The sequence below is a fragment of the Macaca fascicularis genome, chromosome 1 (assembly GCF_037993035.2).
Source record: "Macaca fascicularis isolate 582-1 chromosome 1, T2T-MFA8v1.1".
NCBI classification, from domain to species: domain Eukaryota; kingdom Metazoa; phylum Chordata; class Mammalia; order Primates; family Cercopithecidae; genus Macaca; species Macaca fascicularis.
The window spans coordinates 166,176,878-166,199,932 of NC_088375.1; the positions used below are offsets into that span (position 1 = coordinate 166,176,878).

A 23,055-nucleotide genomic window follows, 5' to 3' on the forward strand; every position below is an offset into this window, starting at 1 on the left:
AGCCAAGCAATTTGGCAAGTTGTACACAACCTTTCCCAAGCCCCACATTGTATGTACTTAAGAAAGTCTACCTATGATTCACTTTATTACCCAGTCGGGGGGGTTCTGAATGATCCATTTTACTGCACAATTAGGGGGTTGTGACCCTGCATTTTAGCACTTCAGAGAATCATGGCTCCTGCTGAGAGAGAGGATAGAGAGAAAAACTGCGATATATATCCATCAGGCTGCTTTGCTTTCTAAGCTAACTGCTGAATATCCTGTGGGGCCAGGCAGAAAAACCGTATTTTCTTGTCTTTTCAAATTTCCTTAAACCAAAGGCTGGACTCCAAATAATTTCGTTTGGAACTAAACAGCTCATCCCTTCTGAGTACGAAAACATGACTCCGCCTCGCCGTAGACCGGAGGAGGAAGAAGCAGCGCCAGGGAAACCCGAACCTGTCTCACCGGGGCGGTCCCAGGCCAGCCCAGCCCACCCCAGCCCGCGCCAGCTACCGGAGCTCCGGAATGCTGCCGAGCCTCCTCCGCCCCAGCCGACTCAGTCCCAAGGCTGGCTGCGGCATCACGTGACCCGCGGCGCGGCCAATCCGCGCAGCCCTCTATGCTATTCAAATCGGCGGCGGGGCCAACGGTTGTGCCGAGACTCGCCACTACCCGGGCCGCTGGGCCTGAGTGTCGCCTTCGCCGCCATGGACGCCACCAGGCGCTGACAGACCTATGGAGAGTCGGGGTGTGCCTCCCGGGCCTTATCGGGCCACCAAGCTGGTAAGACAGCTCGGATAGACGGGACCGGTCAGCGAGCTGACGGCGGTCACCACTGTCCGCAGTTTCACCTGGACCGTTCGCAGTTTTACCTCGGTTGGAGGGATGAGTCCCAGGAGCCCTAGGTTCAGTGAAAACGCTGGCGAGGAGAAGTAACGGGTATGCGACCTTTGCCAGACTCACCGCTCCCTCTGTTTTGAGGATCTGGGTCTCAGGTCCGAAAGGAAGCACCGCGCGTAGACCGCACCAGACTCGCTTTGAGGAGCAAATCTTGTGCCCTGGGGGCGTCTTAGAATATTCCGATTTCGCCGCTCACCCCGTCTGATTTTCTGCCCGCCTCACAATTAGGGAGCAATTGGGAATGAGCGCCAAAGCTTTGTAGGGTTAGGTTGTGGGCAAGCCCGAATGTGACAATTTTGTTTATTGAACCCATAGAATTTAAAGCAGGATGTACCGGCCGAATAGCACTAGGAGAACAGCTGCCTGTTTCAAAACGGTATTTCTGAGTACCCGTCAGTAACCACTGCTGGCGGCTCCTGAATTTGCATGTATAGCACTCCCAACGCGTTTCGTGCCGTTGGGTCTTCGGTTCTATGGGATACTGTGGTACTGGTTATGTGACGTTAGGGGAGTCCCCTACCTTCTGCGAGCCTGTTTCCACACTGGTAAAGGTTACTAATACATGCTCGCCTTAAGGGGTTTCCCAGGAGGATGCTGTTTTTGAAAGTGTGTTGTGATCTGCAGAATAACAAGCATTTTCCTCTTAGGAATGCCCTTCAGGCGAGCATGTATTATTAGCCCTACTTTACCAGTGTGCACACTGAGGCTCACAGACGTTACATGCCTTCTAAAGTCACATCAACAGAAAATGGCAGAGGTAGAATTCAGATCTTCCTGGTATGGCAATCTCACATGGATTCTGCTACTTAGGAAGTTATTGGCCATATTTATCAATATGAAGGGTGGAATTTAGGACAGGAAGGAACCTCAATCAGGTAGTCCTGCCACGTAATTTAAAACCCATTAGATGAAAGTAGTATAAACCCGCTGAAAAAGAAAACATGCACTGAATGCTTACTAGTACTTCACATATATTACATCATGTTATCATTCCAATAAGCCCATTCGTTAGGTCCTTTTGTCCCTGTTTCGTGGTTAAGGAGATTGAGGCATAGAGATTGAAGATAGGCCCAAAATGTCATAAACAGTAGTGGCAGAGCTAGAACTGGGAAACTAACCCTAGTAGTCTTAACTCCAGAGCCTGTTCTTAAAACCACTACCCTGTACTACATCTCAGGAAAGCCATTCTGTAATCTCCCTTAGTACAGAGACCCTTTCTGTCATTTTTATTACTGTATCCTCAGGCCAGTGCAGAGTGAGCAGCTCAATATCAGTTTCTTGGATAAATAAATATATAAAGTGGGAAAGTGTGGAAAGAAAACAATATAATCATCAAGTTTTCAGCCCTTAAATTCTGTCTTGTGGTATGGGGGCCACATAGGTTAGAAAAGCAGTAACATAGCTAATAGTGGCATAATGGGTTGCAAATTAGATTTGACCGCTAACGTAGGATTTTTCTATTAAAAAGTGATGTGTTTATTCTATACCAACATCACCTCCATGCTCCACCGTTAGAGCGGTCATAAATGTAGAGGTCTGGCTGATTTGAGGACAGTTTAAAAAATATCATATCTTTGCAAAATGTACATGTCACAGGGTCATTAAATATGCAATGGACTTTCATCTTACTTAATGTATCCCATCTGTTCTATGTTCATTACAGGAATCTTCACAAAAGAGATGCTATAGTAAATACATAAGCCATTTTTCATGTTAAAGATACTTCACCAGTAAAACTATTGCCTGCCATAAGTTTTGTTTGGCCAGCACAGTAGTTGAGAGTACAGGTTCTAGAGTCAGTCACACCTGGATTTGAATGCCTACGTTCATCACCTAGCTGTGTGACCTTGGTCATTTTATTAATCTCTCTGCTTTATTTTCCTTATGTGAAAAATGAGAAATTAATAGTACCTTTTCATAGAATTGTGATAATTAAAGTGAAATAATGAATGTGAAGCACAGTGCTACCAACATTAATATTAATTGAGGTAAAAAACAAGGATGAATGTTTTCTATATTGATTGTAGTTCTTCCTTATTTCTAGGTTTCTTAAACAAGCTGATAAGCCAATGAAGTGCTTCTAATAAAAAAACTATTACATAAAAATATTACTACAGCACTAGAATTAATAAAAAGAAAGCAGTGTAAGATGTACTTTCTTTTTTTTTTTTTTTTGCTCTTGTTGCCTAGGCTGGAGTGGAATGATGCGATCTCAGCTCACTGCAACCTCCACCTCCCAGGTTCAAGCAATTCTCCTGCCTCAGCCTCCCGAGTAGCTGGAACTTTAGGAATGCGCCACCATTCCCGGCTAATTTTGTATTTTTAGTAGAGATGGGTTTTTACCATGTTGGTCAGGCTGGTCTCGAACTCCCAACTTCTGGTGAGCCACCACGCCCAGCCAGATATAAAATTTTATGTGGCACAAATAAGATGAATGATTCTTCAAGAATTTTTATGATGTAATCAGATGTGAATTAAAGAATTATCTTTACCTAATGTACTTCAAATCAATATGAGATTTAATTTTTCTTCAAATTTTTAAAAATATTTTCCTTCTTTTTACAGTGGAATGAAGTTACCACATCTTTTCGAGCAGGAATGCCTCTAAGAAAACACAGACAGCACTTTAAAAAATATGGTAATTGTTTCACAGCAGGAGAAGCAGTGGATTGGCTTTATGATCTATTAAGAAATAATAGCAATTTTGGTCCTGAAGTTACAAGGCAACAGACTATCCAACTGTTGAGGAAATTTCTTAAGAATCATGTAATTGAAGATATCAAAGGGAGGTGGGGATCAGAAAATGTTGATGATAACAACCAGCTCTTCAGGTAATGAACAGATATGTAACTGTAAAACTGAATTACTGTAGTTTTATCTCTACTTATATTTTTACTATAACAGCAGCTTCTTCAAAGAAGTAATATTTCTTTGGAAAACTATTAATGCTCTCAGTTCAATTAAAATCATTTAGAAAAATTGTAATGTGAAAGTTAATTGCTACAAAATTTAAAGTTTTTAAGTGTTAGCATATATAATAAAGTAGGGAATTGGAAGGGAAATAGTGAGATATTATCACTTCTGCATATTCTGAACACTTTATAACGTTTTAAGGACATATTACTGACCTTAGTTGCATAGTTTCTAGATTTATAAGTTCACAGATCCTTCCCTTCGAACATTTAATTTAAGAATACATGTAATATAGTAATAGCAAATCTTACATAACAAATAGCAGGGCCAGGTGAGGTGGCTTATGCCTGTAATCCCAGCACTTTGGGAGGCTGAGGTGTGGGGATCAACTTGAGGCTAGGAGTTGAGACCAGCCTGGCTAACATGGTGAAACCCCGTCTCTACTAAAAATACAAAAAATGAGTTGGGTGTGGTGGTGCACACCTGCGACTGAGGCACGAGAAGTGCTTGAGCCTGGGAGGTAAGAGGTTGCAGTGAGTTGAGATTGCACCACTGCACTGCAGCTTGGGCAACAGAGCAAGACTCTCAAAAAATAACAATGATAACAGAAGAAGTATACCACAGGTTAAAGAGAATATTTATTAAGCAGTTAAGATATAACAGAAACTCCATTTGATGATTTACATATGTGTTCCTACTTAATTGCTGTAGTAGCCAAGCAGGGTAGATATTAACCCCTTTTAACAGATGGGGAAACTGAGACCATGCTTCAACAAATCTTGTTCTGTCTGCCTGAAATGTTTTTCCACTGTACACATTTGTCAGGCTAGTAAACTTATACATTTATTTTAATCTCAGCTCTTTCATAACCTCTTCTGTGGAGATTTTCTGACTCCCACAGGTCAGCATAATTGCTTTTTCTCTTATGACTTACGGTTCTTTGTTATATAGCCATTAAAGTAGGCCTGTGGAATCTAATGTCCATGCTTTTTTTTTTTCTACATTAGGTACTTTTCAAATGAAATGTCTAAGAATTTATTGTTTCCTATGTACCAAAAATGGTTTATGTCGTACAAGTAAACTACAATAACAATCATGAATAATCCATTTTGTATAGCACTCTACAAATCTTTCCTGTCTTAACTGCTGCTCAGTTATCTTTGTGGGCTCCTTTACTGCTGCTCATCCTTTAACTCGCCCATCTTCCTGCCCTTGTCTTTACTTCATCTTCTCCCTAGGCAATCTCATGCCATGTCTTCACCTACTTTTCTTAAGACTTTCAGGCCTCTCCTGAAATATCTCTCCTGAGCCTTTGGCCCATTTTTTTCAACTGCCTCCTGGAAAGGCACTTCAAATATACCATATAGAAAGATGACTATCACCCCCTAACCTAAATTTTGTCTTCTTAGGTTTCCTATCTGAATAAATGGCATTGCCTTCCCTCTGGTTGCCTTGATTCTTTCCCTTTCTTCTCCTTTAAATATGATTTAGTCTATTGTGCTGCCTAAGTAGTTCTCTGATCTTTGCACATCTCTCTCCAAGATGAATCTTCTTTTTGTTAGGCTATAATTCTTACCTGGATTTCTCTTTATTTGTTTTGTTTTTGTTTTACTTGGATTTCTGCATAAATCCTCAACTAGTCTCTCTGCCCCTAGTCTTTTCTGCCTCCCGGGCTCAAACGATCCTCCCACTTCAGCCTCCCAAGTAGCGGGGACTACAGGCGCACACCACCATGCCCAGCTAAGTTTTGCATTTTTTGTGAACATGGGGTTTCACTGTGTTTCCCAGACTGGTCTCAAACTCCTGACCTCAAGCAATCCACCCACCTTGGCCTTCCAAAGTGCTGGGATTACAGGCATGAGCCACCACGCCTGGCCTCTCCTAGTCTTTTATGATGGTAACAAAACTATAAAGTATGTAAAAATAAAGTTTACCAAAAATGTGTAAGACCTTATTGGAGAAAAGTATTAAATTGTATTAAATAGAATAAATGGAGAAAGATACCCTGTTCATGAATGAAAATACTTAGTATCATGTATATACAAGTCAATTCCTCCCAAAATGAAATAGAAATTCAGTGCATTTTCATTCAAAACTTCAATATAGTTTCTTTGTGGAACTTAATAAGCAGATTCTAAAAGTCATTTGGTAAAAGTCTAAGAGAATTTTGAAGACCAAGGTCATACTTCTGAGGTCTTCAAACTTTTGAGATCACTACAAACTTTTTGAATAAATTTGATGTATGAGGCCAGGCAGGGTGGCTCACACCTGTAATCCCAGCACTTTTGGAGGCCGAGGCAGGAGTGTCACTTGAATCCAGGGATTAGAGACCAGTCTGGACAACATAGGGAGACCCTGTCTCTACAAAAAAAAAAAAATTAGGCATGGTGGCACGTGCCTGGTGCCTGTTGACTCATCTGCTTGGGAGGCTGAGCCTAGGAGATTGAGACTGTAGTCAGCCGTGATCATACTACTGCACTCCATCCTGGGTGACAGAGAAGAAAAAAAAAAAGATGTAAAAGATACAATAAAGTGAAAAAACACCAAATCACATATTGTTTATATACATTTATTAAAAATATAAAAGCATGGAAAAGAAATACAACTATAGGCTTATTTTATGAAACTATAAGTTTATATTTTACTCTCAGGAAGAGGGGGATATGAGTGAGCAAAGAATTTCAGTTTTTTAGAAAAAGGAGTTATTTACACTCCCACCAACAGTGTATAAACATTCCATTTTGTCTGCAACCTTGCCAGCACCTGTTATTTTTTTATTTTTTAATAGTAACCATTCTTACTGGTGTGAGATGGTATCTCATTATGGTTTTGATTTGCATTTCTCCAATAATCAGTAATATTGAACTTTTTTCATATGCTTGTTGGCCACATATATGTCTTCTTTTGAAAAGTGTCAGTTCTTGTCCTTTGCCCCCTTTTCAATGAAGTTGTTTGTAAATTTTTTTAAGTTCCTTGTAAATGCTGGATACTAGAGCTTTGTCAGATTCATAGTTTGCAAAAATTTTCTCCCATTCCATAGGTTGTTTGTTGACTCCATTGATAGTTTCTTTTTCTGTGTAGCTCTTTCATTTAATTACATCCCATCTGTCAGTTTTTGCTTTTGTTGCAGTTGCTTTCGGCATCTTCATCATGAAATCTTTGCCCATTCCAGTGTTTAGAATGAGATTGCCTAGGTTTTCTTCCAGGTTTTTTATAGTTTTGGGTTTTACACTTAAGTCTTTAATCCACCTTGAGTTAATTTTTGTATGTGGTGTAATGAAGGGGTCCCATTTCAATCTTCTGCATGTGACTAACCTGTTATCCCAGCACCATTTGTTAAATAGGAAATTGTTTCCCCCATTGCTTGTTTTTGTCAGCTTTGCTGAAGATCGGATGGTTGTAGGTGCATGGTCTTATTTCCGGGCTCTCTATTGTGTTTCATTAGTCTATGTGTTGGTTTTTATACCAGTACTATTTTGTTTTGCTTACTGCAGCCCTATAGTATGGTTTGAAGTCTGGGAGCATGATGCTTCCAGCTTTGCTCTTTTTCCTTAGGATAGCCTTGGCTATTTGGGCTCTTTTTTTGGTTCCATATGAATTGTGGACAACAGTATAGTGATTCATTAAAATCCTAAAACCAGAACTACCATTTAACCTAGCAATCCCATTACTAGGTATATACCCAAAGGAATATAAATCATTCTGTCATGAAGACACATGTACATGTATGTTCAGTGCAGAACTATTCACAATAGCAAAGACAAAGAGTCAACCTGAATGTCCATCAGTTGTATACTGGATAAAGAAAATGTGTACATATACACCATGGAATACTATGCAGCCATAGAAAAGAATGAGATAATGTACTTTGCAGGAACATAGATGGAGGTGGAGGCAAACTAACTAAGGAACAGAAAACTAAATACCACATGCTCTCACTTACAAGTGGGAGCTAACTGATGAGAACACATGGACACATAGAGGAGAACAATAGACACTGGGGCCTACTGGACGATGGAAGGTATGAGGAGGGATAGGATCAGGAAAAATGACTAATGGGTACTCAACTTAATACTTGGGTGATGAAATAATCTGTATAACAAACCTCCACAACACAAGTTTACCTATGTAAGAAACCTGCACATGTACCCCTGAACTTAAAATAAAAGTTAAAAAAAATAATAAAGGAGAAGTCGCAAAATGTCAACAATTACATTGGTTGCCAGTTACATACATGGGTATTGTTTTATTATATCTTTGAAATATTTTATATTAAAATAAAAGGAGGCCAAAATATTACAATCAAAAGAAGCAACAGAAACTAAGTTCCACAATGTAGGACAAGCACAAACAAAAGGGGGAATATACAAACTGGATAACTCATCAAAGAAATTTAGAAAATGTAGCACTCTAGAGCCATTTTTTGTGTAAGCAATACCCCTCTACCAGAATTGACCCTAGTAATAACCCTGAATTATCCAGAAATAAAGTTAAAATATGCACAATATACTAAAGAAAGAAGAAACCTATTTTTTTAAAGATTTAATGGGAAAATTTATTTGTCTAGAATCTTTATTACTTGGTAGTATTAATAAATCAGGCTCTTTATGTGAATTTTGAAATAAATAGACTCTAAAAGTTTGTTTCTAATCTCACCTTATTTAATTGCTTATTATTTTTAAACCAGATTTCCTGCAACTTCGCCACTTAAAACTCCACCACGAAGGCATCCAGAGTTGCAAAGAAACAACATAGAGAACTTTTCCAAAGATAAAGATAGTATTTTTAAATTACGAAACTTATCTCGTAGAACTCCTAAAAAGCATGGATTACATTTATCTCAGGTAACACATCCTTTTACTAATTACTAGTTTAAATATGATTATGGTATACTCAATAATAGAATCATTAAAAGTAAATGATTCTTTAATATTTAAATCCAGAACTGAAACCTCCTAACCTACATTACGTTCTGAAAATGTATGTATAAAATTGTTTGTGACCCATAGAAAGAATAACAAAAATGGTAGTGAGACATAATTGAAAACAATAGTTATATAATTTAAGTGTGTTTTGGTTTAAATTGATTTGAGGGTGCTAGGGACAACTGCAAAATTAAAAACCCCATTACCGTGTTACATTATTTCTTTGGGAGACACTTTATAGCTCCACAATGGACTGATAGTAATAGAATTATTGTTGCTTTCAGTATTTAAAAATTTGAGCATACCAGATTAAACCAAAATAATCCTTTTTTCAGGAAAAGGCCGAGAAAATAAAGCATAAAATAATCAATGAAGATCAAGAAAATGCAGCTGATAATAGAGAACTAAGCCAGGAAGATGTTGAAGAAGTTTGGAAATATGTTATTCTGATCTAGTAAGATAAAATTAAGCTTTAATGAAGTTCCTGAAGTGTTCTGATTATTATTTTGACATTTACATCAAAATATGCAAATGAATCAGAACAGATTAATTATCAAAGGTTAGAATGCAACCTGTATATGTGTTTTTAAATAAATACTCTTGTTATAGCTTAATAGAGTAGAAATTGAATGCTTTGGTATGATTCACCTTTTCTTTGAATCAACATTGTGGCCATAGTTTGGGATATATATTGTAATCCTTTTAAGATTACTGAGATAAATACATTTGAAAGGGGATACTAAATATAAGTCTTTAGAAGTTAAGAAAAATAAAATATTCTGATGGCTTTGTTTACTAGTCATATTCATTCATATGTATAATCTATCCTATTTACAAAGACAAAAAGTTAATATTCTTTCTTCTATTTAGCCTGCAAACCATTTTAGGTGTGCCATCCCTAGAAGAAGTCATAAATCCAAAACAAGTAATTCCCCAATATATAATGTACAACATGGCTAATACAAGTAAACATGGAGTAGTTATACTACAAAACAAATCAGGTTGGTATTAATAAAATAATTAGAACTTTTAAAAACTTGCCAACAAGGTTGCAAGTAGTGTAAAGAGAGACCCAAATGTTGAAAGTAGAATACTTTCATGGAGCATCAGAGGGGCTATCATAAGTGCTTTAGTAATAACAGTGGAGTAATTTATAAGTGAGTATTATTCATGCTATTATAAGAAATATTTTATCTGCTAAGATAGATTTATGCATGGTATTAAAAAAATGACAAAGTTAAACATCCAAAAGGTATACAAGTATAAGAAAAGTTTTGATTAAGCACATTTTTGTTGAGGGCTTCCAACATGTCAGACATTGTGCTAAAGTTTAATGATAAGATAGAAATGGTCCATACGCTCATGAGGCTTACATGAGTAGTTACGTACAAATTAACAGGAGTCAAACATATATACAAAACTGTAATAACACAACAAAATAAGCTCAGACTTTAAAGATGAGGATTCTAGGATTCCTAAAGATGAGGCTTTTTTGTTTTATATATTTATATAGTTGATTGATTTCAGATTTAGATACAAAAATCAGGGAAATAATTCAAGCTAGATAGATGTATTAGAAAACTTAGATTATGAGAAAGGTATCAATAAATCTCAAAATTGTAGCTAATGTTTTTGTGCTAAGTTTCTGGCTGTGGAATTAACTGACATATATTACTTTGATTTTCTTTTTATGGGCAAGAACTTTGAGTTTTTAATTGTAGGAGCAAAAGGTAAATGTTAAAACTGATGAGTTTGCTATGTGGCTTATGCATGTGGCTGTAGACCAGTCCCTTCTTCCATTATCTAAAATAACATGGTTAACAGTATATGCCCTCGTTTAAGATTTCTATTCTTTGTAACCCTGTGTAAAAAAAGTGCTAGATTTCTATGGAACATATTTTATTCAGTAGCACTTGAAAGATTTTAAGCAAACTTCACTATAAAAGGAGCATAATAACGACATACAGTTCATTTCAATCATAGGTCTCACCCAAATCATTAATATTCAAATAGCATAGCAATAGGCAGAATAGAAACAAGGATGAAGCAAAGGTAGTGATAGTAGATAAAAATGAATGTGGAATTTATATCTAAACACTCCCTCAAAATAATTAATCCTCAATTTGGCAGTATTTAATTGTTATATGTAATATGGATCAAACTCAGAATCTCTATAATTTTTTCAGACTTTTTCTATTTTAAAATATTGACTCGATCCTGTGTCTTATTAAACATATAATACTTTTTAATCCTGGTAATACACACATATACAAATGTAACATGTATGTGTATGTGTATAGATACATTTAATTGCACATAAGCGTGATATTTTGAAATATACTGTCATAAAAATTGTATGGTTTACTTAGTAATATTTTTCTTTTTGTGTAGATGACCTCCCTCACTGGGTATTATCTGCCATGAAGTGCCTAGCAAATTGTAAGTTAAATGTGTGTGTGTGTGTGTGTGTGTATGTGTGTGTGTGTGTTTTATATTGATAGTATTTAACAAGAACCAAGGAAATTTTTAAAATAATTTATTAAAGTCCTGATAAAATTAAAGTATATCATTTATCTTGATATATAAATCAAAGTCTAATGGAATTTATTACATTATGGAGCCCTTAACTTTTTCTGTTTAGAAAGAAGGTGATTTTTTAATTCAAGCATATTATTTATGGTTTAGTTCACATAAATTATAAAGTCATAGCCTAGAGGATCTCAAAGGATTTTTTAAGTGAAATCCACACTAATTGCATGAATAAGGCACAGAGTTCAAATGGCTTGAACTCCATGGGATTTCTATAGTGTAGAAGCATAGAATACTAGATATATTAATGTGACTTTATGTTATGAAAAAAAAGGTTATCTGTTATTCTATTAGTTTGTTCTCGTGCTACTATAAAGAAATGCTTGAGACAGGGTAATTTATAAAGAATAGAGGTTTAATTGGCTCATGGTTCCACAGGCTGTATAGGAAATATGGCTGAGGAGGCCTTAGGAAACTTACAACTTACAGTCATGGCAGAAGGCGGAGGAGAAGCAGGCACGTCTTACATGGCTGGAACAGGAGGAAGGTTGTGTGTGGAGGTGGTACACACTTTTAAGCAACCAGATCTTGTGATAACTCACTCAGTATCACAAGAACAGCACCAAAGGGGAAATATACCCCCATGATTCAATCACCTCCCACCAGGCCCCACCTGCAATACTGGGGATTACCAATTTGGCATAAGATTTGGGTGAGGACAGATCCAAACCTTATCAGTCACTAATCCAGAAATTTTTTTAGCATTTAATTGATCGAGCTTTTTCATCATGATCAGTGATAATTGATTTTTGTAACATAAAACCCTAGTATGAGTACAAAATCCTAATTTTTTTCAAAGTTAATTTTTTAAATGTACAAAGGTATAAGCTAAATCATCAAAAGCTAAATTATGTTTTAGTTACAAATATAATTTTCTAGTTCATATAAAATTAGTGTTTTCTAAAATGCTAATAGGGATTTATTAATGTTGAGGGTAACTTTATATTCCTTTGTTGTCCACTGGCTGTCAATATGATAAAATGACATTGAATAAATAGCAATAAAGTAAATACATTTACAGAAACATTTTATTTGTCAAATTAAGATAAAAATCTTTATTATGAACTTAAGACTTGAATTTGTCTTTCTACTTTCCAAGTATAGTTAAGTATTCTTCTCTTTCATTCCTTTGCTCACGGTTAGGAATTCAGATAGGCATACTGACAGGGATTTCTCTGACATCTGGTCTTTAGGGAGCCTGTCTTCCTTCTCTTTCCAGTCTATGTAATACCTAAATGATACCAATTATATAACTTACTGGATTCCAAATTAGCAACAATGTATTTAGCCAGAGGCACAGTTAAGACTTAACTTTACTTGTTATTGGATCCCCTAGAGTAATTTCTGTGAGATGTAAGAATTAGTAATCAGTATACCATCCCAATTTTTCCAACAGAGAAAACCAAAGCTTAGAGTATCTTCTTTTAGTGCAAAGGAGCTACAGCTCAAACCTAGATTCTCTATAAATTCTATATTTTTAATATTTTAATTCCTGTAAACATGTATTTTCTTAGAGAACTTTCTAATGATTATCAAATCTTTTATTCCACATACTATTTCTTATGTCCTTAAAAAAATATCTATTTTGCTCTATTGTTAAGATTGGGAATTGTTTTCTTTAATTCTTTTTAGTGTGTTCTCACATTTGTATGTCCATACAAAAGTTTGGAAACAGGGAAGTAAGAAATAGTATTTGGACTTGGGAAGAGAAACATTTTAACTTGAAAGATAGTATAATGGCTCTAAAACCTGGATGCACACCACAGTCACCAAAGAGACTCTCCAGAGATTCTGAAGTGGTTGATTTAGTAGGTCAGGAATCTTTAAAAAAAAAAAAAAAAAAAAATGCCCCCAGAAGATTATTATAGTGAAGGTTCTCAGGTTAGTGTTTGGAAACCACTCAGTTAGTGAACTAGAAGCAAACATTTCTAGGTCAGTAAATTTCTGGCCCCACCTTCATGGATTCTGGTCTCCATAGAGGAGTTTGTATTTTTAATAGGTACATTGGATGATTCTGTGATATAATCCATGAACCACACTTTAAGTGTTGTTGGAGCTAAAAGTCCTGGTCCTTGCTCTTATTTTACACTGCTCTAACTTCTAATTCAAACTTTGCTACCAAAGTCTTTTTCATCTTGGGCAAGGTACTCTTAGCCTCAGTTTTCTTATCTATAAAATGAGATCAGATCTTATTTTTGAGGAAAAAACAAATGAGTAAGTATGATTATTTCAATAGTTGTGTAAAGCTTAAGAAACAACAATGTAAAGATATTATTTAAATTCATTAAGGCTATGTTTCATGTCAGACAAAATGTATTCATGAAAATGTAAATTTACACAAAGACAATTTGAAGGAATTATTTGTATTATCCAAATATTCTTTCCTTTACAAAATGAATTACAGTAAAATCTTAGTAAACTAAGCTTCCCTAATGCTTTTAAAATGATATTAAAATTTTACTTTTTGTATGATTTTTCAGGTATACAAATGTTAAAATAAAACAAAATACTAGCAATTGACTGCTTCTAGTGGAAAGATAATGAGGAAGAATGAGATATGCCCTTTAAATTTTTGAACGGTGGCAGAATTTGTTGTTAAACATAACTCCTTCATGAAACACAGATTTTATACTTTTTGTATTTAAAAGTTGTATTTAAATTAAAATATACTTTACCTTTTTCTTTTGCCTTCCACTTCTTAGGGCCAAGAAGCAATGATATGAATAATCCAACTTATGTTGGATTTGAACGAGATGTATTCAGAACAATCGCAGATTATTTTCTAGATCTCCCTGAACCTCTACTTACTTTTGAATATTACGAGTTATTTGTGAACATTTTGGGTATGTATGGATTTTACTGATTTTAGTTCATTTTGTTAAAGTTTTCACATTTCTTATAATTTAGAAGATCTAAAACCATAGGTAAATATGAAGGTGGCAGCCTACAAATTATTTTAAAATTCAGTGAAATAAGGTCCCCAGGTTACTCATACTTCCACCCAGCCAACTACCAATTCGGGACTTCCCTCAACCCCCTACCAGATTCAATAATTCACTATAATGATTCACAGAACTCAGAAAAGCACTTTACCTGTAACTGTTAGTTTATTATAAAAGCTAGATCTCAAGAATAGCCAAATGGAAGAGTTACACAGGACAAGGTATGAGGGTAGGGGTGGCACAGAGTTTCTCTACCCTTTCTAGTCATGTCGTGATCCCAGCACATCCATGTGTTTGACCAAGCTAGAAACTCCCTCAGCCTGCATATTTTAGAGTTTTAATTGAAGTTTAATTACCAAGGCATGACTGACCAAATCGTTGGTCACTTTTGTCAATTGAACTCAATCTCTAGCCCATTTCTCCTCCCACAAGGTTGTAGTTGGTGATGAAAATTCCAACCATGGCCAGCCCTCAGTTACCTTAGCATGAACTCATATATGCTGAAATAGGCTTGTTATGAATAACCAAAGACCTTTATCATTCAGGAAATTCCAAGGATTTTAGGAGCTCCATACCAGGTACTAAGGACAAAGATCAAATATATGTATTTTATAACACCACAATTGTCTTATATTTATGAGGTTTCTAGTACTTGCAGACTGAGAACAGATATTTTTAAACGTATTCTGGCTCAATCCATTTAATTAGGCTCTTGAAATAATTTTTTAAAGTTATATTACAAGTGGGAAAACCACTCATCTGTCTTGCACGTTTGTAACCGAATGTTGCATGTGTCCTATTTAAGTGGCTTCTGAATTAAGCAACTACTATGTATACTATACTAACAACATACACTGTAGTAATGCTTTATTTTTTAACTTTACTATTGTTTTTGTTTTATTTTTGTCCACTGTCATACAGTTGCATCTTAATTTTTGTTTCATTTCCTGGTAGTTGTTTGTGGCTACGTCACAGTTTCAGATAGATCCAGTGGGATTCATAAAATCCAAGATGATCTACAGTCTTCAAAATTCCTTCACTTAAACAATTTGAATTCCTTCAAATCAACTGAGTGCCTTCTTCTCAGTCTGCTTCATAGAGAAAAAAACAAAGAAGAATCAGATTCTACTGAGAGACTACAGATAAGCAATCCAGGATTTCAAGAAAGATGTGCTAAGAAAACGCAGCTAGTTAATTTAAGAAACAGAAGAGTGAGTGCTAATGACATAATGGGAGGAAGTTGTCATAATTTAATAGGGTTAAGCAGTATGCATGATCTAGCCTCTAACAACAAACCAAGGTGCTGTTCTTTGGAAGGAATTGTAGATGTGTCAGGGAATTCAAGTAAAGAGGCATCCAGTGTCTTTCATCAATCTTTTCCGAACATAGAAGGACAAAATAATAAACTGTTTTTAGAGTCTAAGCCTAAACAGGAATTCCTGTTGAATCTTCATTCAGAGGAAAATACTCAAAAGCCATTCAGTGCTGGTTTTAAGAGAACCTCTACTTTGACTGTTCAAGACCAAGAGGAGTTGTGTAATGGGAAATGCAAGTCAAAAGAGCTTTGTAGGTCTCAGAGTTTGCTTTTAAGAAGTAGTACAAGAAGGAATAGTTATATCAATACACCAGTGGCTGAAATTATCATGAAACCAAATGTTGGACAAGGCAGCACAAGTGTGCAAACAGCTATGGAAGGTGAACTTGGAGAGTCTAGTGCCACAATCAATAAAAGACTCTGCAAAAGTACAATAGAACTTTCAGAAAATTCTTTACTTCCAGCTTCTTCTATGTTGACTGGCACACAAAGTAAGGCTGTTGCTCTCAATGCATGCAATATTAACTTTTAGTGTTTACTAACTCTGTGTTTTGCTTACCTGGCTTTTATTCCTTGAAGCTGCTTAATTTTTTTTCCTCCAAGAGGAATTATTATAAAAGACTTTTGTCTATGATGTAACCAAGATTTACTCTATTTACCTAAAGCACTTATTTTCTTGTTTGCAATTTCATTTATTCTGAGTCACTTTATTTGTAATAAGTGAAGAATTTTTATACTTAGAAATAAGTTGTAAAGAAAATGAGAATCTTACCATGCTTTAGAGGAATGTAATTTCTAGAAATAGTTAAAAGAAATGAAATACTAAGATATTATTTTACCTTCTTTCTATAGGTATATATACTGGTAGTATGAAAGCAACTAGTGTCATTGATGATTTTTGGGGGGGATATTTTTGTATTCTAGGTTTGCTGCAACCTCATTTAGAGAGGGTTGCCATCGATGCTCTACAGTTATGTTGTTTGTTACTTCCCCCACCAAATCGTAGAAAGCTGCAACTTTTAATGCGTATGATTTCCCGAATGAGTCAAAATGTTGATATGCCCAAACTTCATGATGCAATGGGTACGAGATCACTGGTAAGTTGATTTCTTACAGAAAGAATAAATCTGATTCATAAACCAAAATAAGAAGACCAAACTATGTAAAAGTACTACTCAAATGATGTCTTAGTCTTAAAGTGCTAGATTCTTAGGTTGGAAAGGCTCTTTACCCTTTCCTAACAGCAGAATTTTAGTGTATTAATCTTTTGTACACACTCATTATACTTTCACATGCTGGTGTTAATCTTGACTGAGGACTTTGCCTGCTCATTCATCCTGAATCACTTCATAGTGATTGACCAGTCAGAACATGTTATGTTGCCTTGTGCCAGTTTTGTTTGGTGGATAAGGAAGAGGAAATGTAGGTACTGTTGAAAGCTTAAGGAGACTGTAACTGTGGAAGTAGAGAACTAATGAACTTAATACAGTAAGTCAGTGTTTCAAAGAATATAGTGATAGGAAAGTAGGTCATTGTGGACAAGAAGTTGGGACGCACTATTGCCAAACAGCCTTAGGCTCCTTGTGAGAATGAGGACAAGGGCATTCATATGTCCTTGACATATGAATTGATAATTGATTGGAAATGAACTCTTGAAATAGTATCTTTAGCCGGGCGCGGTGGCTCAAGCCTGTAATCCCAGCACTTTGGGAGGCCGAGACGGGCGGATCACGAGGTCAGGAGATCGAGACCATCCTGGCTAACACGGTGAAACCCCGTCTCTACTAAAAAATACAAAAAACTAGCCGGGCGCGGTGGCGGGCGCCTGTAGTCCCAACTACTCAGGAGGCTGAGGCAGGAGAATGGCGTGAACCCGGGAGGCGGAGCTTGCAGTGAGCTGAGATCCGGCCATGGCACTCCAGCCTGGGGGGCAGAGCGAGACTCCGTCTCAAAAAAAAAAAAAAAAAATAGTATCTCTAATCTCTCTCTCTTTTTTTTTAAGTCACCACTTCCTCAAAATGCAAATTCAATTGACAAGAGGCTTTTATAGCAAGGAATCTAGAGTTATGCTTTCTTCTACTTGTTATTAAAGATAGTTCTTTAACAATGACAGTCCTAATATAAAGAAGAGGAATTATTCTTGAGAAATTATAGCACTATTAAAAAGCATAGGAAGTTTATAGAGGAAGACGTTTTCAGAGACATGACTGGGAAGGTGATAATTTTGGTTTTGCACTTTTAGGATTTGAAGTCATAGGAACTCTAAGTGAAATTTATCCAGCAGAATGTTGGAATTATGAGCCAGGTGAAGAGAGATCAGGGGAGAAGGCAAATTGTTTTGGTCTTTTACATAGGGATAGTACTTGAAGCTATGAGAGTAGATGATCTCTACAAGGCTGAGAATGTGGAGAAAGAGCAAAAGGCTGAGGTCTAAGCCATGGAAGGAGACAGGAAACCCTGACTGATGTGTAGGAATAAAACTGAAAATCTATCAATTCTGTAAATATGCTAATCCTCTACTATGTATGAAATATTTAAAACAGAATTCTGATTTCTAAGTATTTTAGAATGAGGTGTGTGTGTGTGTGTGTGTTACAGTTAGAGGGTTGCATAGATATAAGTGAGAGTAATGAGAGTAATAAGTGATAGTAATTAATTTTATCCCAGGATTTGAAGATCCCATAAGATGGAATTGAAAAATGTGTGTTTTAAATTGCTGTCTAAAGACTGACAGAATAAGCATTTTTAAAAACTATTTTCCAGCATTTCAAAAGCTAAGTGGCATCAACTTTGCAACCACTTATGAATATAAGTGTTCTATATGTTATACATTCTCCTGTTTTGTGTTTTTTTGTGGGGTTCATTTAATGTAATTAGTTATTGTTCTCTGACCATCTTTAAGCTTAAGCAACATATATATGTGGTATTAATAGAACCTATGGTGTTTACTGATAAAATTGTGACAAAATTGTAGAAAAACCAAAGCCTTTATAATTCTTGAGAATTACATTAAGGATATACTTTTTTTTTTTTTTTTTTCTGGTTACACAGGATCATGCTCTGTTACCCAGGCTGGAGTATAGTGCTGTGATCACAGCTCACTGCAGCCTGGAATTCCTGGGCTCAAGAAACAGGCACGTACCATCATGCCTGGCTAGTTTTTTATTTCTTTGTAGATACAGGGTTTCACTATGTTGCCTAGGCTGGCTTCGAACTCCTTATCTAAAGTGAGCCTCTCACTTCAGCCTCCCAAAGTGCTTAGATTACAGGTATGAGCCACCATGCTCAGCCATGGAAAAACTTTAAAAAGGATTTAAGTATAATCAAATTCTTACATTTCTAACTGTATAAATCATTGTCCTCATTTTTAAACTGAGGGCTGCTTATCACTTTATCCCAATACTTCACATAATGCTACCTGGAAATTACTGATATTCTAGTTTGTATGCAACCTTAGCTTTTTAAATTCACATCTTTTAATATTTTTCTAGATGATACATACCTTTTCTCGATGTGTGTTATGCTGTGCTGAAGAAGTGGATCTTGATGAGCTTCTTGCTGGAAGATTAGTTTCTTTCTTAATGGATCATCATCAGGAAATTCTTCAAGTACCCTCTTACTTACAGACTGCAGTGGAAAAACATCTTGACTACTTAAAAAAGGGACATGTAAGTATTGTGAGTCTTAAAATTCTCTGCAGTAGTCAGTTGCAAGTGGCAAACTCATCTCACAGTAGCTTAATCAAAAAGGGAGACTTTTTCAGCTCCCGTAAACAACCTCTAAAAGTCAGGAATGTAGACAGAATCTGGGACTCAAATAGCTGTATGACTCTTTCCATCCCTCCATCTCTTATTTCTGTGTTGATCCTGTGTTTGACAGTGGCTCCTTCACATGATGAGGAATGTGGCTAGTTGAAGTTCATGAGTTAGAGCCTTACATTTGCAGTTCGAAGGAAAAAGAGTCATTCCTCCATCTCCAATTTTAAAAGCTCTGAATATAAACTCTTAGCCTAGTTGAGGTTAAATATGCATCGTTTAGGTAAGAGTGAGTAGGATGGAGATAGGGCCTTACTCTGATTGGTTCTACACAGATTAAAGGAGAATTTATTCTTCACAAAAGGTGAAGGTAGAGGGGTTAAAATGGAAAGGAATTATTAAGAGAAGGAAAGAAGGAATACTGAGCAGCCAAAATAACAGACATCTACTGTATTGTCTTTGGCTGCCCAATACATGTTTATGTTTTTCCCATACATACCATTCTAATATTGCCCTGGCTTATAATTATAACTATCTCCTAGAATTTCTTTCTCTTATCAGAAGATGTTAGAAGCTCTGCCTATGTCCCTAGGCCTCAAAACAAAAATACATGAAAACTAAAAATATTTCAGTAAATATGCTGATCATCTACTATCTGCACTGTCGGAACATTAAAGTCTTAAGATGAATTAGAATAATACTTAGATTGTTATTTTATAGTTAAAAGAATAAAATCCATAGTTAATGGTAATAATTATAACACCTGTCTTTATTTAATGCTTATAATGTGCTGAGCCCTTTATATACATTTTCTTATGTAATTTCCATTTTAATGATGAAAAAACAGACCAAGAAAAGTTAAATACATTGTTGAATGCTACAGACGAAGTAGATTATGGAGCTGGGTTTAGAACCTACTGACTTACACACCTCTACTGCATAATACATAGTTTTTTTAATGTGCTGAATGTTTGATTGGTGGTAACTTAATAGGTGCTAGATCCCGTCAAAAGAATACTTTATCATATAAGAACATGACCAGAATTAACAGAGTTATATCATTTTGTTCACTACAGATTGAAAATCCTGGAGATGGACTATTTGCTCCTTTGCCAACTTACTCATACTGTAAGCAGATTAGTGCTCAGGAGTTTGATGAGCAAAAAGTTTCTACCTCTCAAGCTGCAATTGCAGAACTTTTAGAAAATATTATTAAAAACAGGAGTTTACCTCTAAAAGAGAAAAGGAAAAAACTAAAACAGGTAAGAGAATGAGCAAATTCTCAATTATGTAAATATTTTCTAATCTGCTATTCCTGGTTGTTAATAACATTTAGAATCTACTTTCTTATTTTAATATTTTAGATTTTAAGTTTGAGGTATATGGACTATATATTATGATTTATTGTATATGTGCATTAACCTAAAACATGTGAGTACCTACCTGATTTTGCTCTTTATCCTGAATTTTGAAATAATACTAACAATAATAATATATACTCTCCTTTTCCACTAGTATTTTGTATAATTATAGCTTGGATTAGCCTGGGAAAACAATTATAAGGTATGGATAGGTATCTTTGAGTGACTTACCACTATGTTTTAGAATTTTTAGCTCTGAAAGCCCAGTAGCCACATGATTTTGGCACGTCCAATTCTAAGTCTGAGACACTCAAAGAAGTATGAATACTAGATGCCTATGCCCTTCATAGGTTTTACCAGTGGGAAAGAAGATCTGAAATTTAGGGGGATAGTTAACATCAGAAGAGAAAGAATCCTATAATGTTAATGTTAATGAGATCTAAGAGATCTTATAGTATTCACATGAGAAGAGAGAGGGAAAGGCAAGGATAAAATGAAAGGATACTAATCTCTATAATACTTCTTTGAGAAAGACACTGAATTCTTATAAAATGTTGAGCACTGCTTCAGCTGGGGAAATAATGTTAAATACCTTCTAATTTCTCACCTCATCTTTAAGTTTCAGAAGGAATATCCCTTGATATATCAGAAAAGATTTCCAACCACGGAGAGTGAAGCAGCACTTTTTGGTGACAAACCTACAATCAAGCAACCAATGCTGATTTTAAGAAAACCAAAGTTCCGTAGTCTAAGATACTAACTGAATTCAAAATTATGTAATACTTGTGGAACTTTGATAAATGAAGCCATATCTGAGAATGTAGCTACTCAAAAGGAAGTCTGTCATTAATAAGGTATTTCTAAATAAACACATTATGTAAGGAAGTGCCAAAATAGTTGTTTATCTATGTGAGACTCCTAGTAAACTAACTAGATCTCAATTGAGAGCACATAGCAATAGGTGATACCAAATACTTTTTGTTTTTAACACAGCTATCCAATAAGGCTATCATGATGTGTGCTAAAATTTTATTTACTTGAATTTTGAAAACTAAGCTGTGTTAGGGATTAAACTATAATTCTGTTTTTAAAAGAAAATTTATCTGCATGCGTGCAAGTTCTGAAATATTAGCTAATGAATTAGTTGTTTGGGGTTACTTCTTTGTTTCTAAGTATAAGAATGTGAAGAATGTTTGAAAACTCAATGAAATAATTCTCAGCTGCCAAATGTTGCACTCTCTTATATATTCTTTTTCTACTTTTGATCTATTTATATATATGTATGTGTTTTTATAATATGTGTATATTTTATCAGATTTGACTTTGCCTTAAATATTATCCCCAACTGCTTCAGTCATTCATTTGTTCAATATATATATATTTTGAATTCTCATTTTCGTAATCTGTTAGAAGATGGAGATATAAAAGATGTATAAGGCAATCATATATTCATTCAAAAGATATTTATTTAGCAACTGCTATGTGCCTTTCATTGTTCCAGATATGCAGAGACAATGATAAATAAAACATATAATCTCTTCCATAAGGTATTTATTTTTTAATCATGAGAGATACACCTATCAGATGCTTAAAATAACAACACTACCCACTGAAATCAGGGTGTATAGAATCATTCAGCTAAAGACTGACTTCTATGATGATGGAACAGGTCTTTAAGCTAGTGGTTTTCAAACTGGTACAGCACATTAGACTCACCTGAGGAGTTTTAAAACAGTCTATATGCCCAGGGCCTAACTTATACTAATTAAATCTGAATTTTGGGGATGTTGTATAGGGATTAGCATTTTTTTTAATCTAGGTGATTCCAATATTCAGCCAACTGTGAGAATCAATGGCCTAAATGCTTTTCATAAACATTTTTATAAGGGTCAAGATAATGGCACATTGATTTTTTTTTTTTCATTGGAAGAAAATGCCTACCAAGTATAAATGACTCTCATCTTAAAACAAGATTATTCAGGTTTCTGCTGATTGACTTGGTACAAAAAAGCAAGTTACCTTCTATTTTTTACTCTAAGATTGTTTCATATGTATTCCTTAAGTGTAAAGAAATATATCATGCCTGGGTTGTAATGAAATCTTAATGTTTAATGACTATTCTTATTTCTCAATGTAAATTCATACTATTTCTCTATAAAACGATAGTGTTCATTTAACATTACTGATTTTTATTAAAAACCTGGACAGAAAATTATAAATTATAAGTATGACTTTATCCTGGCTATAAAATTATTGGACCAAATTGAATTCTTCCTAAGGCATTTATATACTAAAACTTTTATTGTTTACAGATATGTAAAATGTGGATTATGTTGCAAATTGAGATTAAAATTATTTGGGGTTTTGTAACAA

The 23,055-nt window shown here is 35.3% G+C and overlaps 1 protein-coding gene across 5 annotated transcripts; it reads left to right on the forward strand.

The window, feature by feature from the left end:
- The first annotated feature begins 634 nt into the window (after positions 1–634).
- Positions 635–23,055, forward strand: DEPDC1 (DEP domain containing 1). 5 transcript variants are annotated; one of them, XM_005543055.5, is made up of 12 exons: positions 635–765; positions 3,448–3,713; positions 8,483–8,639; positions 9,056–9,174; positions 9,591–9,721; positions 11,112–11,159; positions 14,012–14,152; positions 15,206–16,057; positions 16,491–16,663; positions 19,058–19,234; positions 20,398–20,583; positions 21,302–22,228. In XM_005543055.5, exons 1-12 carry the CDS (start codon positions 718–720, stop codon positions 21,440–21,442), a joined length of 2,439 nt encoding a protein of 812 aa, XP_005543112.3. In that variant the 5' UTR covers positions 635–717; the 3' UTR covers positions 21,443–22,228. The 5 variants fall into 5 exon arrangements, with proteins under 5 accessions (XP_005543112.3, XP_045224993.2, XP_073883865.1 ...); XM_045369058.3 differs by having other exon boundaries at positions 635–921; positions 21,302–21,576; XM_074027764.1 differs by lacking the exon at positions 15,206–16,057 and having other exon boundaries at positions 635–921; positions 21,302–23,055.

Bases quoted from the DNA above. Each gene is read 5' to 3' on its own strand.
- DEPDC1 (XM_005543055.5), top strand. From the start codon at position 718: ATGGAGAGTCGGGGTGTGCCTCCCGGGCCTTATCGGGCCACCAAGCTG. The intron at 9,175-9,590 runs GTAAGATAAAAT...TCTTCTATTTAG, and splicing joins AAATATGTTATTCTGATCTA to CCTGCAAACCATTTTAGGTG. The intron at 14,153-15,205 runs GTATGTATGGAT...ATTTCCTGGTAG, and splicing joins GTTATTTGTGAACATTTTGG to TTGTTTGTGGCTACGTCACA.